This window comes from Bolinopsis microptera, chromosome 7, assembly GCF_026151205.1.
Source record: "Bolinopsis microptera isolate Bmic1 chromosome 7, MBARI_Bmic_1.0, whole genome shotgun sequence".
In the NCBI taxonomy this organism is placed as follows: domain Eukaryota; kingdom Metazoa; phylum Ctenophora; class Tentaculata; order Lobata; family Bolinopsidae; genus Bolinopsis; species Bolinopsis microptera.
Window position 1 is genome coordinate 7,829,345 of NC_087078.1, and position 20,640 is coordinate 7,849,984.

At 36.8% G+C, this 20,640-nt stretch overlaps 2 protein-coding genes across 3 annotated transcripts in view; both read right to left on the reverse strand.

Moving 5' to 3' along the window:
- The window catches only part of LOC134818856 (disks large homolog 2-like), an 88,333-nt gene that overhangs the window by 8,892 nt on the left and 58,801 nt on the right, over positions 1 to 20,640 (reverse strand). Inside the window, exons 1-7 of one of the 2 annotated variants that reach the window (XM_063828548.1) lie at positions 11,091 to 12,574; positions 10,302 to 10,373; positions 10,012 to 10,133; positions 9,687 to 9,797; positions 9,091 to 9,153; positions 4,488 to 4,523; positions 4,242 to 4,289 (exon numbers count right to left, since the gene is read on the reverse strand). In XM_063828548.1, coding sequence (XP_063684618.1) covers positions 4,242 to 4,289; positions 4,488 to 4,523; positions 9,091 to 9,153; positions 9,687 to 9,797; positions 10,012 to 10,133; positions 10,302 to 10,373; positions 11,091 to 11,130 — 492 coding nt within the window. In that variant the 5' untranslated portion in view covers positions 11,131 to 12,574. Of the gene's footprint in view, positions 1 to 4,241; positions 4,290 to 4,487; positions 4,524 to 9,090; positions 9,154 to 9,686; positions 9,798 to 10,011; positions 10,134 to 10,301; positions 10,374 to 11,090; positions 12,575 to 20,640 lie in introns of those variants that run through there. The other variant, XM_063828549.1, reaches the window with a different exon arrangement.
- Positions 10,537 to 12,550, reverse strand: LOC134818840 (RNA-binding region-containing protein 3-like). The gene has a single exon (XM_063828525.1). The coding sequence runs from the start codon at positions 12,548 to 12,550 to the stop codon at positions 11,039 to 11,041; it is 1,512 nt and encodes a 503-aa protein (XP_063684595.1). The 3' UTR covers positions 10,537 to 11,038.

Consider the following 20,640-nt stretch of genomic DNA (forward strand, 5'->3'; position numbering starts at 1 on the left):
ATGTTTAAACAACTAATTGACAATGTTTCACTGTCAACAACATGACCACTGAACAACAAAAGAAGAAACTGTGTAAAACAATAAATCTTTGAATAATTCCCACACTCCGCACTCCGCACTCCGCACTCCGCACTGGGGCAGTGGGGCAACTGCAGTCTGGAGACGGCCCATGATCTCATGACCTACCAGTTTAAACTTTAATGTCATTAGTCATTATCTTACAACAGAGAAAGCACGTGATCTTTGATAAGTTTGATATATTACTGGAATATGGGCTCGCTCTATCAAAGATAGCAATTGAAATGATTGGCACATACAGAGAAGGGTATTGCAGTTAAACAACGCTACAAATGTATTACATTTATAAAAACTTATTCGGTATAACAGTTCTAGCGTGAGCTATCACGGTCTTTTGAGACAAATATCTTTATTGCTTAATAGCAAGACAACGTGAAATCACGCCTATCGGATATGCAACTTCCCAGTGGACCCGTGGCAGTTCATATTACATCGCAATCGACACGGCAAAATACGAAAATCACGACTTTCGAGTTTACAACTTATATAATATGGAGATTGGAGGTATGCATAAGAAAATTTAATTCGATTTACAGATCTTTAAATACAATATTCAAAATGTTAAATCTTAGATCGTGTTATTTAGAAGTGTTTAATTAAAGAAGGCATAAACTAAAGTGTACATTACAAAATATACTAGGCAAATATTCTGAGGAATCCAGTCACAGTCAAAGCTGCAAAACTTACTTTACAACATATTATGTAAAATAATACGACAGCACACAAACTATAAAGGAGTGAGCAGCCCCCGAAGTATAACACTGTGACCCAGCACTATAATCACGAGACTCATTTATACACGGAGCTCCTCTACACACGTAACACGGTCCACTCTTTACGAGTTACAATTAGAGTATACAAATCACAATCATCCTCCTAGCTACTCTCTTAAGACGCGCGCACGCCAGGTGTGATGTGTTAGAGTACATTATGTTCATTTCAATACATTGCAGTCAAGAGAGTAGTGTCACACACACACGACTCCCACAACATTAACTTGGGTATTTTCCGGGTAATCAGACTACAGGTGACAGAAAGAAGACTACTGATTAAAGATAACACTATTAATTGGGTATTGTAAGAATCAATAGTTTAAGTATGACTCTTAATGATTTGATTTAGTAATCGAATTATGTTCATACAATCATTAATTTTTGAAAATATGCCAAATACTGTTTGCTTTCGATGATGTTCTAGGAAATATAGCGGCTATATTAGCGACCAATCAATATTTAGCTGGATCAAAATTGAAATGTCGATTTTATCAGAGTTGGTTTAACTCACTCGGCTGGTTGCTGAGGAGCATGTCCCCTACTTAGTACTTACATGATGGATTTAAATCATACATAATGTATACTACTTCTTCAAACGTCACATCGAATATGTGACGTTTGAAGCAAGACCGTTGTTTGATGTTCCTTTATTCTTTGAAATCTTATCGAATGGGGAGTAATGGATCGCAATAATACCTCGAATCATAAATTCCGTTTCTAACCACAAATATCATTTAAATGAGTTAATCAAGTAGACTCATAAAAAGCGAGGGAGGGACTTTCTCTTAAACGATAAATCCACAAAGCACATTTTAACAAATGGGTTAATGAAAAGGTAGATATAATTAAGGGTCGTGTTGGTTACAACATATGGCAATCGTGTGATTGGACCGAAAATATGAATATCGTATTCATCAAGTCAAAGACTGCCAAGGATTATACAAAAATCTTTCTTCATCCTGCAACCAGAACTAAAAGGAGGACCAAGAGAAACATGTTTGTGTAGTGAGGTGATTGAACTACTTAACTTATAGGTTCGCCAAGAGATCACGTGATATCAAGTTTGACCAGTAAAATTGTTGCACGCTTGAAAATTCAGCTACTCAAACTCAAAATACAGTGTGTAGTAGTCACACTATCGGGTTACCCTTGATAAGAGGTAATCACACTGTGCAAATATTGATAAGAAGTGCACCATGCCATATGGGGAAATTCCTAGCATTCCATGTATATCAGCATACCAATGATAACAAAAGTCAACAGCCTCTATATGTGATTATGATGGATACCAACGTACAAACTTCAGTGTGTACTGATTCACATGGCAACTTACAATAATTTAATGTGCCATCTGGACGATTTCAATAACCGTAGTTCAAATAACTATATATCCAAAACAGTACAGTCAGGGTAGCCATGAGTTGTTAAAGATCAATTGTTCAACAAAGTTTAAACTTTAAGTTGATTAGCATTTAGCAAATTAAGCAAAAAATAACATTTTATCTGCAAATTGCGATAAATTTAAACCACAGATAATAATCGATGTGAAAATGTCTATAGCAAACCCACCTAAAAAGCAGTATTAGCAATAAAATTTGATAAGAAAATCCCTAACGTCGCACACGAACAGTAGATTAGTAAAGGTATCTACTGATGTAATATGTTATTATACCATGTAGAGGCATGTGAAGTAAGGGATAATACAATAAGAACTTGTGTGTACAACTACACGGCTCTAGAACTACAGTATTTATTTAACTTTCCGTTGGATGTGAGGTAGCGATGTTCCCTCTAATGGCCATAATTCAATATAATGAATAAAATTCCATAAAAGTTAAAACACGTACACTCTGCTCGTCACGATACAAACGCGACCAAATATCAAGTACAACTGAATAGAAGGTGTTTACTGTTTATCACAGAGTACTTATACAGTAGAGTATATAGAACAGTATAGAACGGTATCAAAAGACTAACGTGACAGAAGGTAATGTGTTGTGTATGGTTATGTAGTATAAAAGAAGTGAGTTAGCTCGTGACATATTGAATAGAGAACGTTTCTCTTTATTAATTACAGTGTGGAACTGAAACGAAGTACAAGTCAATGGACGCCGTTACGAGACATCTACTATCGATTAATCAAATGGCTCACAGGTATCCACATATATTATACACTATCCATGTATTCCATTCAACAGAACATAATAATCCTTGTATATTACCATAGCAACAAGTTAATAAGGTGACCGACTCAGTTTTTCAGTTTAATTAAATTAATGGTTAAAGAAAAGTCTATGTTACAACTAGGATGTAATCTCCTAAAATGAATATAAGTGAATATAATTTAACCGCAGTATTACAACAAACAGAGTGAAATTAGACTGTTACTAGATGAAACACTGGGATATTAACTGTCCCATATTAGGAAATTACAATGTCTGTCAACACACTAACAGTAACCAAGCAATGAACAATAATTGCATTTAGTCGCCGTGGACTTGCAATTAAGGTTCAGACATGAAGCAAAAACTCAGAGGAAATAACAGAAATAAAATGAGTCATCATCTTATTAATCATTTCCAGTTTCTACTATCCAAGTTTGGTATATTATAAGATCACTTTAAAAGGGAACGCTATTTAGATCTCCATAACGTGATAACGCAGCAAGATTTGTCTATTACACGTGTACGTGAAAAATTGATCGTCTATAACACGCGAGCCAGACGCACAGTGCATGAGTACATTATCAAGCGAGCACACTGCATTATTGACTAGCTAACAAGGCTAAAACCTGTTGTTGTAATATACAGAGCAACACGAATTAGCGAATACGTCGAGAATTATATTGTATTAGATTACAGCGTGGCTGCTATCTGCTGTAATCTGTACTGTGATTATTCCATCTAGCGAATAATCACAGTATCTGTCAGAATAGTGTACAGACCTCAGCGAATATGATATAATGGTATGTTAGAAGTATCAAGCAAACTATGGTGGTTACTGGTTACTGGTTACTGGTCAATAAATATAGATTTACTACAGGGACCCAACCAAGACTACACAAAAACAACAGCTGGTCCGGGCTTATCATATTATGCCGATAAGATAATACGGCCTATGGTTTATCATCATGGTACACCCACACGCATTCAACAAAGCCTGTATTCAGACTGGCTTGAATTTTAAAATCTGCGCCGCGCGTAATTTAGCTTGGGCGATAGATTTTATTCACACGCAAAGCGTTCGGCTTCGCGTGTTACGTCGAAACACGTCCAACCCTTACAGCTAGCTCTTGGTTTTGCAATTAGTACATCAATATTTTGTACGAATCCCACCGATAAGACATAAGAGAATAGTCAGAGAGTTACACTAAACAAATAATTCACGTACCAAGATTCCATTTTCGAGCGGAGGCTCTGCAAATTTCTCTTCCCGCGTCTGAAATGTGGTTATAATTAACATAACCCGCCGGTACGTGTCGTGGAGTTACTGAAGAAACGTACAGTATTTCAATGACAGACACGAAGCCTTATCAATTATGCCAACTCAGGATATTATGAATACACGTAATCTTTCATGGCTACATTGGGGGTGTGCGGTGGGTGTAATTATACATGTTTATGGTATTTAACTCACCCCAAAATCTACCTCAGTGATTGACTCCACCATCGGCTGAAACAAGTATAATATGTTAATCTAAAGCTACTTAAAATACATTGCCAAGGGTACTTTTTATTGCACCAGGTCTAAACATGGACCAAGATGGGCGACAAGAAGCTTCAATTGAGCTGAGTTAAGGCTGATTCCCATCCGGTTCTCGCGAGTATTTCTGATTGAACCGAATGGCACATGATCGAAATCTGAGTAAAGATTAAACACTCAACATCCGATGAATCGTGGTAACCTTACACTCCTGCGCTAATCCAGATTTTATCATGCTGGTTCAGATAAAGAACATAAGATGTGATCAGAAATAAGAAACCCTGATAAACCAGGTTTCGAAATTATCCAAAAACGTGACTGAAATTCTGGACACTTGGCAAAGCTTCCTACTTTTTCAGTATCTAATAATGAGATAATGCTTAAAAACAATCAGGTTTGGTTCCTCGTGAAGGTTTAAAAACTAACCATGTGTACACATATTATGTGATTACCACCTCGCCCAAGGAAACGTCACTTATTGCAGTGTGTACTGCATTAAAAGTAACTATACATCGTACACTGGACTACTTCTTTGCTAACATATTACACAAATATATCTTAAGGCTGAGCGTGAGTTTGAGACGAATTTAGCTTTCATTTTAGACTTCACGTCTCCCGAAATACACTTTATCAAGTGTAACCTTGATAAAGTCCAATGCGTGACGAAATTTGGTTTTACAGTTTACTTAGTTCCTTGTTTCACTTTGTTCGCAGTTTTATTTCGGGAGACGTGAAGTCTAAAATGAAAGCTAAACATATTACACACAAATCCATTACTTTATGGCAGTGGAGTTTCAGATTGTGTGCAGGTAATAATTAATTAATTAAAGGTTTGCGGAGTAATTATTGGTATAACTATCATATATCAGTTACCCTACACGACTGGCTGTACGTGACGTGGACACCGCACATAAACTAGCCTTAATCCTTATTTCTGAGTAAAGTCATTCTTTACACCCTTAACTTAATTTGAAGGAAACATATCTTAATGATATTTCCAATAATTTTATTCTATGGTAATACTTCAATGATAAATGCACCAGCGACGGTTCTTAATCGAGAATTTTCTTCCTATTGGCTACCACGTCAAGGGGTATTCCTGATGTAATAAAGTAATAAGATGATGTGATTATATTCAGTTATATTACACAGACTCAACAACATTTTAACATCGTTCATATGAGTCATTTTTGAAAAAAGTGGCCCAACTTTTCAGTTGCAAAATCGATAAGTTCAAAAAGTGTGTATGCAGCAAAATTGTCACAATGTACTTATTCATGTTAAATTGTTTGATGTGAATACAAGCTAGTATGTGACTTCTATTTTTATAAAGCTTTAACAATTTACATACTAACTATAATATGCTAAAGCAACTTCCCTTGATGAAACTAATTTTCTTTGTTTATAGAGTGTACACTCACACTCACATGTTTAAGTAACGAGCAAACAACCGTTCAAAAACAAAATAATTCTGGTGAGTGTTGTGTAGACCTATTATGCCGGTTAAATGTTTGGAGATCACCAGACTAATTTACATCATGCAAGGGAAGGATTTAATCAATACTTATATTGAGTTCCTAAAAACACCTGCTACAGTTAATAACGATGAGCCAATGGTCCCCCACAATCCACAATCCACATGGGGTATAGTTAGTAATTTATAAACCTAGGCATCGTCGAATATCAGCTGCAATATTCAAGTCATTATAATAAATCAGCAGCTGTAACGTTAACTGCGAGATGCATGTGATAAACGTCTGCCCTACGCTTTTCTAAGTTCCACGTGTTTATGATGTTAGGCACGTTTTGAGAATATTTCTCGTGTTGAGTGGGGTTAGTATTCTTTAGTTTGCTGATGACGAGGGCGCAATTGGTCGTTCCTCTGTGGGCACTCATTTTACTTTAGTCTTATAATATGTTCTAACATTTAAGGATCTTCGTAGATATACTATATTTTACTGATTCAGTTGACTTGAATGAATTACTAAAATTTAGTTACATTTCATCAGAAGATGGCAATATTCAGTGAAGGTGGGACAAGCTATCCCGACATTCTTGTAATCTTGTATCTTGTGACTTGCTTTATCATCTCCAGTATTGCTAACCCGGCCGTATTCATCTACAACTGCAGAAAACGAAATTCAGTGGCAGTTTTCCTTTTCCGGTTTCTAGCAGTCTTCGACTTCTTTACCTGCATATTCATACCAATAAAAGTGGTACTAGAGGCTGTCGGAGAGGAATGCTCTGTAGCCGAGAATAATTTACAAAAATCGGAGAGATGTATTGAGAGGGTACGATACGTATTAGATATTCCAGTAAGACTCTACAGCTTGGTGGCATGGATTATGGTCTTGACACCGAACTTCATAGCAGCTTTAATGGCTATTTGCAGGTTCATCCAAATTAGATTCCCCTTCTACCCGTTGAGGCTGAAACATATCGTCATATCTGTTGTGATTTTTGAAATATATACACTAGTTATGAATGGTTACATTGCATTCCACAGTGATTCTGTGTACCACGTTGATAAACAATTGGTTACGAATAGTTTAGGGTTAAAACGTAGCGCTAAGCGATTTATTCCACTTATTTATGTTTTTCCGAGTGTCATTTGCCAGTTTCTATCGTTCTTAACATCACTCCTTACCATCCACCACCTCTGGAAGGTCAGGAGAGAGCCACTAGCCGAGCAATCAGCTATCTCAAGGAAAAGCAGTTTCAAAATCCTGGTAACGAACTTCGGAAGTATCGTCAACAATATCGCGATGGTTTCCTCGATGGTCTTTGTATTCTCTGGTGGCCATGGTAATTACAGAACCCTAGTTGTTCAGTTTTTCACTGTAGTTCTTGCCCCAGTTTTGTTGTCTTGCTTTAATCCTATTGTGTTCATAGTATTCACTCCTAGTTTCAGATTGGCTCAAGGAACTAGAGTTAGACCTACTGCTGGATAATAATCATCCGCAAAAACTCACAAGGCACTTACAGTCTTTTAAAAAATCTGTCTAATGCCTTTCAGAATTTGAAAGCAAACCATGTGTAACTGTCTGGTTTATTGGATAAAAAGTGTCTGCTCATGAGCCACGCCTGAAGAGAAATAACGACGAAGGAAACGGAGTTTCAGTATTGAGATTATAAAAAGTTCACGGCAATCTAGGCGTTTATACCTTATTTGATGATACATTTTTTGCATTTTGTCAGTTTCTGATTTCTTTAGATTTTGACAACGAAGAAAACTTGACGACGACGTTGAACTTTAAATTTACTGAAAAAATGAGCAGCTCAAAACTTTGATGTATTATTTTGACGATACTGAGATTTATTATTATATTGCCATTAATTTGTTTTTCTATTAGAACTGGAATATCTGAATAGTATACACTATACATTCAATGCATCTGAATTCATCTGAGTACATCCTAATACGTAGAAATAGAGCACAGAAGGGAACCTTTACCTCAACCCCCAAGACTTTAAGAATCTAATGTTCTCCCTTACACTGCACACGTAATAACATGGCAGATACAGATAACAAGATAACAGCTGAGAGAACAACACACGTTTTTTGCATAACTCATTCTTCTTATAACCTTAATTATTCACGTCAACCAATGAACCAGTAACCACACTCAAATGTATATTTTAAAATCGCTCCCGCAGCTAATTACACTACAAATATACCCGAGCTGAACATTGCAATAGTGCATACTGCATATATTCATTAATCATTACATGTACTCTTCTCCGCATCGTATAAGACAGTATTAGACCTATTACCTGTAGCTGTATTTAAAGAGTGTAGTGGAGTATATACAGTAATAAGACGTACCGGACGAGGCTGCAACCCAGTTTTCCCATCACCAGCTTAATAAATCAGTGTAATTGGTAGTCGTTATGTACTATAATTAGCTAATTACAGGAAAATAGGGCGAACCACCCGGCGTAGCCCAGTAAGCAACTTGTACAACTGCACAACATTCATGAGAACAAATTAGGCAGGTATTAGGTATATATTGGTAGGTCAGTAGTGGGTCGTGACACAGACAATACTATAGCTGTGTAGTGTGTACGTGGTTTATGGGTCATGTTTCTGGGATAAGGGGTGGTTGTACATTTTGTGTAACACTAAATTTAGAGGTTGATCTTATGGAATGGTACATCTCAATTCACGAATTCAAATACTTGATAACGGATATGGTAAATTTGGAAGTTAAGAAGTAAAAATGTTTCAGCTTTACGCTTCGGTAGGAAGCAATACACCAGACTGGACCATATTTTTCCGTAAAATAAGCTAAAGGAGATTGAAAGCAATTGTTTATATTGACTAGATTGAACAGTCTACACAGTACATATTATTATGATACCACACATCACACAGTGCGGTTATCTCTCAATCTTAGCCAGTGAAATACGAATAAACGCTCAGTCAGCGACACGATACACACAGATATTATCATAACCATGACAACATATTCGAGATATAATTACAGAACTGAGTTAAATTCTACAGATCAGAAAAAGGGTAAAATTCAACACTCACCGAGTCTGTGTGGATAAAACCGTTTTCTGTCATCATAAGACTTGCTAAGTCGTCAGTTGATACCTGAAGATGAGATCTGGATAAGAACTACCTACAATTATTACAAGTAAATAGTAAATAGTACATTTCAAGAGGTCCTGGTGTGAATATCACACTTGTTCTGGTGTGAATATCACACTTGTTTCAACTTTTATATCCCCTTTTAAGAATGTCTAAGTAATCTAAAACTGGGTATGATACCATTCATTTACATGACTGTACATCAATACTATATATATAGTTATAAGTGTTTTCGCTAATAGCTGCAAATTTGTGCTGGTCGTCAGCTTTAAATCACAGACATTAGGATTAAGACGCAGCTAACTTATGTAAGCTTGTAAAATTATACGAGATTAGCACTACTAAAAGCAGGTGAAGGCAGGCTCACAGCCGCATAGAGCTGATCTCTAAATTTAGAGCTTTTAGTGCATGATTCTATTATTGAGATTTTAGCGGCCAGAGTTTTGAGGTATAGCACAGTAATGCACAGTAATGTACATTGTACAGTTATATTAAGTAAAGCAGGTGATGTACAACTAATTTTAAGTGCTACTTACACTGAATTCAAGCTGAGCAGGTTCCACTAAAAGTTCCAACACGTTGGGAGAGCTCTTTAGTACTCTGATGGCCTCATCGTGAGACACGTCCATCAGCGTCTCTCTGTTCGCCTGAATGAGACGAGGTTAGGACTATTGAAGAACATGAGAACAACTCCCATCAACGAAATTTTCAAATAGTAAATTTGTTTTTATCGCATGATAACCAACCACTATACTAACCAGTATCTGATATAAAGTTAAAAGAAGAGAAAAAACTATCACCATGATAATTGATAAGTCAAAATTAAACTATTAAATATCAAGAATTAGAACTATTTCAAACCTCAAGTATTCTGTCACCAACACAGAGGTCGATATCAGAGCGGGACACTTCGCTCACAAATATGCCACTGTCACCCTCCTTATGAGGCACATCTGATCCTCCACATACCGTCAAACCGAACCCTGGAAACAAGATGGACGTTATTTGGATATAGAGTATGATACGACGTGTAGGAAAAGTCAGCACCGAGATGACAGTCAATGGGACATTTTTAAAGGATTAGAAATTTAATTGACTCATTTCATAAGAAGTAAAAGAAAAATTATTTATTTTAGAATAATGTTTCTCACCAGAATCGCTTCTTGGTATTTTCACTCTTCTCACGTCACTACTTCGGTCATCAGTTGGCATAGTAATAATACCTTAAAAGTAAATATATATTACAATGAAAATTATCGACATTTTAAAGTCAATTGATACAATCCAATGCAGCAAATAGAGGTTAAATTTGGCTCATTCCAATGGTTAGTATTTTATAATCAGCATTGTATTCTTTGATTATGTAGTTAAACTAACGTACAATATGTAAAATATGTAATGAGACATGATATAATAAAACGGATCCATATAAAACATCAAGAACTTTCCATGACATCAAGTTAAAAATTATTGTGATTAATACATTGAAATAAATAAATTAAATTAAATATTTTCGGGTAAATTCTTGCCGAAATTAAAGAAATAAGTATGAATAAAGCATGACATACTGAAAAATTGACCAAAAAGGTTTAATCAATTTACAACAGAGGCAACATATAAGAGCAGCAAAATTTTGCGAATTGTGCATTCAACCAGCAATCAATTAGCATGAAATAAGTGGACTAATCAATAGGTAGATCCAATTATGATGGATATGTGAGGTGGGAACAAGAAATTGTAATTCCCAGGGATCTAAATGTGCAGCGTATTAACGAGTCCCAAAATCTCCCAACTGTGTAAAAAGTGAGAAAAAGGACAGTTACGGTATTGTGAATATGTTGCCTCTGATTTATAATTAATGTTTGTTGAATAAAGTGTGATCTAAGTATCACTTAGACTTAGCAAACATTATGGCCATAGGTTTTCCATGTAAAACATACCCATGCAAATCGGACAATGCAACTTCTGATGCCTCAACATTGGGTAGCGTGATAAAAGCTTGTCCCTTCATCTGACCACGTGTCATCAGTTTTATTTGAAGTTCAGGTACATTGTCCTGCTCATCACGACCATAAAACTCGAGGTAAGGTCTGAACAAATCTTTTAGATCCTTTTCCTGGACCTCTTTGTGGTTAAGATTTTTTATGTACAGCTTTGAGGAAGGATCTCCTTTGACATACCTTTTGAGTACAGCGTGTTCAGCAAAATTATCAGGAGTCAAGCACTTTGATCTGACAGTCGTTTGATGATCAATAAACTGTTTTTTGCGTAGTTTTTTGCGTAGTTCTGCGTAGTTTTTGCGTAGTTCTGCTATCTTTTCAGGAATAGTTTCGGGAATTGCAGCCTCAAATGATTTTTCAGACTGACTTCCTACCATTGATGTAGGTTCTGAGCTTGAAGTGGGTTCTTCATAATCAGGTTTGAGAGGTTTGGGGATTGCTCTGTTTTTCATCTCAGTGGTAACATTTGAACTAGACGGAATTTCTGGCTCTTGAGATGATTTATTTGATGGCACATCAATTTCGCTTGGTTTAACTGTAGGTAATTCCACAGCTTCAGTGTTTTCACTATCGCTCAAATCCATATCAACTGACTCATTTACTGACGAAGATTTGCTTTCCTCATTACAAACTGCTTTGCTCATTTTAACTGTATGGCCAGGATCAGGTTCAGAAATCTCTCTTTTACGTTTTCGTTCTGATTCAGGCATATGCTTCTCAATAAACGCCTGAGTAGCAATCCTCTTTTCCTCCAAAATCTCCTTTTCCTTTTCAAGTGTTCTAGATTCAACCAATTCTTGGGGTTCCTCATGGTCAGACTCTAATTCTGACTCAGATGAAGATGGTAAAGGTGGTGGTAATGATGCACTTGTTTCAAATATAGATTTTTCTGTCGACTTTGAAAATGGAGGAGGAAGATTCATTTTGTTCATAAGATGTAAAACTTGGATGTAAAAGTGAGGTACAGCAACCAGAGCATGAGAAATGTTACTAAGTGTCTGCGATGTAGGGGGTGGGTACAAATAGTGAAGAGAATGGTCCGGTAAACTTTCGGTTTTCAAACCCACTCTTTCAGGTTGTGGAGGCTTTTCTGTGGCCTTTGGAGGTTGAGGTAAAATAACAGAATCTGGCGCCTCAAAAGGCATGAAATTCTTTTCTGAATATTGAACAACGAGTCTTGAACCAAAAAGTGGTGCTTGATGTAACTTTTTTAGGGCAATATCAGCTTCCTCTCGAGAACCAAATTCTGCAAACGCAGTGCCTCTCATGTGACCTCTCGGGCTCATGACACTGACTGACTTGGCACCAAAATATTGTAAAAGATCAGATGCTTCTTCGTTACTTAAGTCTATCGGAAGTTTTCGGACCATCAAAATAGTTGGACTTGGAGGAAATGCCATGGCTTCCTGTAAAGATTTGGTATAATTAATATAATATAATAATTAATGACATCATAACATGACAGTCAACGATAATAATCTAACATTATAAAGTTTTTCTTAGTGAGTTATAAAAATGATCAGCGAGAGAGCAATGGCGTATCACTTCATGTTGATAAGTAAGATTGTCAAATTGGACAAATTAGTTGTTTTGATAGAATTTGCGGGTAAAGCCTATTTCTAGAAGAAAATGTTAAATTTTGCGTAAAATTCTTTCCGGACAATCTCCTCTAAAAAAGGTAGATTTTAAGACTTCATTTTCAATGCGTGCGATTAAATATCACTCACGCAATACAATTACTCACAAGCACTGACCTCTAACAGGCAATAAATTCAACTAGGAACGACATTTTTCCATGGTACCAAAAGCCAAATTATGTTAAAATTTGTTTGTTTTTCAATGACGAAGACTGTGAAATGTTCAGTGCAGTATTTATATAGTATATTTATATAATAATACTGATGATGCAATGTTATTAACCCTCGTTTTATCCCCTTTAGCAAGTTACCTATAGGAAGTACTGGCTTCCCTTGTTCCATCAATCGTAACACTGATAATGAAGAAATTAGGAAGAATGTTCAAGACTAGTGATGATGTTTATGTCATTATTTTTTATTCGATTTGATTTGAAAAGCAGCTGATACATATTACTCCTCTCTATTACTATCAGAAACAACTATAAAGTTGAAAAACCGTGACCAAGGGGCCAAAGGATCAATGATCTTACTACGGTACCCCTTCAGTGCATCTACATTCTACATTGCAATGTACTGTAAACATAGAACTATATAATACTATGTACTATTCGTTTAAGTAAAACTGAACTTAGACTAACTTATTCGAAGGAGAAAAATCAAGATGCAGGCAAATTGGATAGTAAAAAGGAAAGACTGAAAATATTTTATTACTTTAAAAAACCACGACTGAAAGCGGATAAATACCTTTTCTGGTGTCTACGTAGCACCAGACAGAACCCCAGCTGAACAAAAGGCAAGAAACCAACTAGTTGCACAGCTCAAAATGAAAATTAAAGAGCAACCTGAAGTTAAGTGGGTGATTAGAAGGGGGGAGGTAGTAAACTGTGGGAAGTGGGAAGGACGGACAATTACACCCAGAACTCTTAGATCATCAATGGGTAGCAACTCACAGCTTAAGACTGATTAATATAAATGTGATTGCGTGGGACTCAACAGTAAATGTGTGCCTAATGAAAAGTCTTAATGCAAATTTCAAAGTTTTTTTCTTTTTAAAAGAATTGATTAAACTTGATGTGAACTGCAATCGAGTTGAGTTCGAGTAGGGTTTTAATGATCGAATTGAGTTGGCTGTGTGGCCAAAATCTTTATTATTATTATAAAGGGTCTCAATAAGAGGTCTCGACTGCCTAGGCGTCAAACCTTGGCAGTCGGTAGTTTTCCTCTGGCCCGGGATCAGCTGATCCTAGGGACCAGAGGGTAAAGGTGTAGAGACTATGTGTATCTACAAATCTTTCGAGGTTGTTTTTACAAGAGACAGGGCTTGCTACGCAAGGGAAGAAAACCAGGAGAAACAATCACAAATTATACAAATAAATATTATAAAACCTAGCAAAAAGAAATTCAAACAATCCTACACTACTACAAATGTTTATTACATACTACAGTGTAATACACGATAAATAAATGCTGTATAATCAAGAAACAGGGCTTGCAGGGCAAGGGACGGAACACTGGAACTGGTTACAGAGTGTATAAAACAGTGATTCAGCAAGTACCCATTGGGTATTGCTGAATCTGACCCCCAAAATACCACAATCAATACAAGAATATACAATATAACAAACATCATGTTTATACAAGAATCAGGGCATGCAGAGCAAGAGAAGAAAAATAAGAGAAAAACTCCAACACATGTATACCCCTTAGTCCAGTAAATAACAATAATTACTTGTACACAAAACTGTATAATATAAAATACATAACAAATACACAGTCTACCCAATATACGAGTTAAAAATTGTATAAACAAGAGACAGGGCTTGCATAGCAAGGGAAGAGATATAAGAGGACCAGGTAAAAAGTGTTTATTACAGTATCCAGTGAAGAATAAACTAAATATAGAGTATCTACAGTGTAATATACTCTCAATAAAATCATATGTCTAAGACCATCCTGAGAATTCTGGCTGATCCAAGCAAAGCTGTCTTCTGGAGATTAGAGATGCTCAGATTGCAGTGGACTGCGTCGAGGTGTTTACGAAAGTTAATGGTGATAGTTCCTAATGCGCCTATCACCACAGGGACGATTGTGACCTTTCGTAAATTCCAGTTCTTCTTAATTTCTCTTTTTAGGTCTTGATATTTCAGTATCTTTTCTTGTTCTCTATCCAGGATCCGGGTATCTCCTGGGACTGCAACGTCAATGATGGTTGCTGCGTTGGTTACCTTGTCTACCAGGAGGAGATCCGGTCTGCAGTGTTCGATAACGTGGTCCGACTGGACATGGAAGTCCCACTATATCTTGACTTTTTCGTTCTCCAGCACCTTCTCTGCCCGGTGTTCGTACCACCTTTTACTGCGTGGGAAGCCGTATTCCTTGCACAGACTCCAGTGCAATGCGGCAGCTACTTTGTCATGCCGACACTTATATTCTGTCTGTGAAAGTTTTGGGCACCCATTCAGTATGTGGTCTATTGTCTCGTAATGATTTCTGCAGAGTCTGCAGAGGGGAGAAGAGCCAGGTGTTTTGTCAATCCTGTGCTTCACATAATTAGTCCTAAGTGCTTGGTCTTGGGATGCTATCAACAATCCTTCTGTCTCCTTCTTCAAGTCTTGTTGAGTGAGCCAGTTCCAAGAGGTTAACGGGTCCGCTATACCCATCATCCAGTGGCGTAACGTCGCCTGTTGGCGCCCCCCTGCCGAAAAGGCGCCCCCCTGTTGGCGCCCCCTCCTCTTTTGGTGCCCCTCCCTAAAATTGAACAAATAAGGTGATTTTAGAGGATACGCCGGTAAAATCTCTAAAAAAGTGTGTATCTAGAGCAAAACGCGCAGTTTTGCTAGTACTTTAGTTAAGTTTTCAAAATTGTCCCACATTCAAAGGACGATTTGGCGCCCCCCTAAGACGGCGCCCCCCTGCACAGCGGGGTCAGCAGGGCCCTTCGTTACGCCACTGCCATCATCTGCCTTGGGAACTGTCCGTGCATCACTTTAGCAGTCCACTTCTCCTTGCGGATTTCCTCGCGTTGTGTTCGGTCGATATCTTTCTCTATCTCTTCGCCCAAGAGTATCTTGTCTTTGACAAAGTAGTCCTTCAGAGCAATCAGTTCTGGGTCTTTACTTCTCACCACATAAGTGGCGAGTGCATTCTCCTCTCTCTTTACGACTTCCTCTATACTATGTAGCCCACGGCCACCCAGTTGACGGCTTACGTATAACCGATCAACATCTCCTTGGGGGTGGTGAGCTCCATTTATCCTCATCAGTTTCCTGGTCTTGACATCTAAGTTTCCTGGTCTTGACATCTAAGCTTTCATCGCGGTCTCGACATCGGGATTGCTCCCTCTGCCGAGACCGGCCACACGAGCAGTGCACGAAGCGACTGCCGGCAGTTATTATTATTATTATTTAAATCTTAAATTTGAATCATATAAAATCTGAAATCAATATACTTAGTGCTTAAAATACACTCCAATGAATGTGAACTGACGGATACCCTTAAAACGATATATTTTCATGAGGCAACCTTTACTTCACAATGAACCCTAAATCACAGTTGTCTGGTCATTCAGCTGAGTCAGCTGCTGGAACTTGCAATGACCTAACTTGCAAAGACCTAACAGAAAAATAGCTAACCCAACGGATGAATAAATATTACAGGTTGACTAAGTGATTGACGATGTCAATCCTTCTTTATTCACAGCTCGGCAATCAGGCTCATTAGTGTATTTCGTTGACGGATGTTACTCGTCTAAATTTCTTCGAAGTAGCGCGCGCCGCTTTCTTCTCGAAATGGCAAGTGCTACAAAATAGCGCGCGCCGGGCCAAATCATTAACGATGGTCAATAGTTTGCTCTATCCAGAGCCCTTGCGCTTGCAGTAGCGCGCGCCCGCCTCACTTGTGAAACAAGCGCGCCCGAAGTGGCGCGAAAGCACATGGTTAGGTGAAGTCAATAGTATCTCGCTGATCTAACGAGAAGTAACATTTGATGCGCGGCGCGGCCCAGTAGTGCATCACGCGACAATCGGGGGCCTTTATATGAAAATTTTGAAGTTCGAGTGTAAAGTGATTTATATTATTAAAACGCTAGTTGTACTTTTTACTTAGCTTATATTATTAGTCACTTGCTCGTTTTTTCACTTACTGTGGTGTTAAGAAGTGATACTCTTAAAATATTTGTTTTAAATATTGACCGTCGACTAGTTTAACTTTTGACCATTGTTAATGATCTGGCCCGGCGCGCGCTACTTCGTAGCACTTGCCGTCGGGCCATTTCGAGAATAAAGCGGCGCGCGCTACTTCGAAGAAATTTAGACGAGTAACATCCGTCAAGTTTAACTTCAAACTTGGCGCGCGTTTTCACATAGCCATGTGTATACGCGTACTGCGTGACGCGCTTGTTTAACAAGTTGCCTACGGCGGTCGCGCGCTACTGCAAGCGAAAGGGCTCTGGTTAGAGCAAGCGCGCGTTTTCAATTTTTGATTTTTGATTTTGCTAGATAATAAAACCAAAAACTACAAAATTGCATGCATGTATATTCAATTTTTATTTTGATATAAAGTTTGCTTTTAATACAATTGCGTTTACGTCATTTTTCCGTTTTATATATTTTTAAATTTATTTACAATTTATAGTTCCAAGCTCACAATTTAAATTTGAAGCAGTAATTAAATTATAAAAATGTTTAATGTCCATTATTAAGTAAAACAAAATTATTATTTTCTTTGATGTTTGAACTCTTTTAACTCTTAAAAAGTTCATAACTGATAATACCGCGCGCAACTCTCAAAACATAAAACCCGCGCCAAAGCCGAGAAGTGAAAAATCGTTGTATCACGTGCAACGTGGTGACCCCCACTGTCGCTTCACTATAGAGTTTCTACGATACAGGGAGAGCCGCATACTCGTGCGCGGCGGTTTATACAACGTATGACAAAAAATCGCGTGTAATAAATATAAAGTTTTTGAAAATGAACAAAAAAGAACAAAAAGAACAAAAAAGAACAAAAAGAACAAAAAACAAAAAAGAACAAAAAAGAACAAAAAAGAACAAAAAAGAACAAAAAAGAACAAAAAAAGAACAAAAAAAGAACAAAAAAAGAAAAAGATCAGCAAACTGGATAAGCATGATCCGAAAGCTAAATTCTTCAAACTTAACTTTAGTATAGTAAGCTAAACTCTGTAATAGTAGTAAACTAAACTCTTCATAGCAATTCATTTATCAAAGGATTATGGGGTCTTATTAATTTATTATATCGAAATCATAACATTTTTTAGCTTTCATTGAGGTAAAATGCCGTATCTTGCAAATTAATTAAATTGCAAAATTTTCGATTGTGCGAACCGATTTATGCTTCATTTATTATAATTATATTAAACGGTACTTAGTTTATAGTGAAGTTAAATGGTTAATAACTCCATTTGGTTAATTAAAATTAATGATATCGTGTCATTCGAACTAACAAATTGAACAGAGGTGTTAAAAGGTTTTATTCCTTTAATTTGCCTGATTCTATAAAGTATAATATTATGAATCATAACAATCATCAAGTTAAAAGCTTAACAGCGCCTGAGTCCGTTCACCAACTGTGCTAATGTGAGTGGCGGTGTGGTAAAACCCATTTTAACAGCGTGAATATTTATCAAATATAAGCGCGCTAGCTGCTAGCATACTTGTATCATTTAATTTTTAATCAAATTTATTCGGATATATATTTATTGATTATGTATTGAATTGGTGATAAATAATAAAATTGTCTTTTCTCAACAAAAAAAATTGTCTTTTCTCAAAATTTGTACGGGTTACAGGTTACCGATTTGGTCCACTTTCTCTGTTCAAAATACCAATTTAGTGTTTACCTTAATTTTATTCGGCCGAATCTACATCCGTTAGAGATGTTAATGTTGCAGTTGTAAGCTGCAAACAGCAAAACTAATATTGTGCACGAAAGAAAACCAAATTCATGGATCCTGTAGGGGCCTTCTGTATGGGCTTTTTTCAGTTCCATTGCTTTTTTCAGTACCATTGCCAGTCAGTGTAACTTTGTTTAACTTGATACCTGCCACCATGGACTATGAATGTTTCTAGACACTATCCTTTTGATATCGAGATATTGGTATCTCAGATCACGTGTACATCTTTCCTTTTCTATGACACAGTAAAAATTAAAAAAAAAGTACCATTGTTAAGGGAGGTTAAGACATGTATTTTTTAGAAGTTTCGAAGTGTGTAGTGTTAAGTTTATGAATCATGATTTCTGATTTGAGTCATTAGCTAACCCCAGGCATCGATGGCACTTGCTGTAACCGCAACCATCAAATTACCAGTTATAATAGGGCCAATTGTGTCATAACGAAAGCCATCCTGTGGAAATGCTGTTCTCTTTTGATGTTCTCAGCCACAATCACAGCCATCTCTTCAATTATCGAAGGACTCGAAAGTTAGAGGAAACGACAATCTTGCATCTTGTTAGGGTACTGTTCAGTAAACATAAAATATGTTTTTCTGTAAGACCATTGTTCTGTTCTTGAGAACCTTCCTTGTTTAAGATTCCTCTTCCCATCCAATATCGGTCCTATAAAGCCTTTGAATTAACAGTTACAGTTTGTATGGAATATAGGTAAAAAATGAAAATCCTTACATCAAAGAATGTGAGCTTACATGTTGACTGCAGCCCACGAGCACTGAGAGGTAAACCCAAATTTGCTCTTTCATATATATCTGGTCTGTATCCGAAATTGCTATGATTGTCGAGAAGATCTGGCTCAATTATCTCACCTCAATATGGGCTTTTCTCATCATGGGCTTTTCTCTCTTATTTCCAAAAAAGTTAAAATGAACAGTAAGTAAAAATCATAAAATTTTCACCTGAAATTTCTTAAAATCGATGTTGCTCACAACCTTCTGAAACTTTCAAAAATGTAACTTTTTTGGAAAAATGAATCAAGTTTATAGATAAATATTATAGTATATACCAATAGTCATAACACCATGCAGCATAAATAAATTTCCAATCAGAAATCAGCTATCAATTACTAGATATCATACTATTATCATACAATAAGGGGCCATAATTGTTTCAATTATGTAACTGTATAGAATTATAATTATTATAATTATACTGTTTGAATGATCTTTCAATCTTGAAAACTGAATCAAGTATTTTGAGCACGTTGTACAGAGATAAGAATATTCAAACAATATACACATAATATAGCAATGGCCAATTGGCTGACTATAAGGTCATGGCCTGAACAAACAATTTTTTTAAATAGTCAAGTGATGCTAAAGCAGAGCACAAATGTGTAATAAGTTAATAGATTAAAAAACTGATTCATGTGATGCATTACGCAGAGCACAGATAAAAATACTGATTCAATGATTAAAATTATAGCTGTGAGTGTCAATAAATTAATGTGTCATAAAAAAAGGAACGATGTACACGTGATCTGAGATACCAATATCTCAATATCAAAAGGATAGTGTCTAGAAACATTCATAGTCCATGGTGGCAGGTATCAAGTTAAAAGAAGTTACACTGACTGGCAATGTATACGATTGCCGTCTCCCTCTCTCACCCCTGACCGCTATCAGGGTGCTCCTGAGGATTGAGAATCTAATCCTGGTGCGCATGTAACACATAATAGCCGCATAGTCTTCTCCTCTCTTCTGGGATAGTTTTTCAGCGAGTCTCTTGTGGTATCTTGTGGCTTGTGGACCCCATCCGCCATTTGTTGAGTATATAAGTGGGGTAAAGGTGCCTTTTTCCACCTGGATGATTCTGTTGTTGTACTTTTTCATTTTCCTCATTTCATGAGCTTTATAGATCTGTTCCATATCTTTTTTGTCATATGT

What these genes read in the sequence shown, in the direction of transcription:
- LOC134818840 (XM_063828525.1), bottom strand. Translation starts at nt 12,550, where the DNA reads ATGGCATTTCCTCCAAGTCCAACTATTTTGATGGTCCGAAAACTTCCG.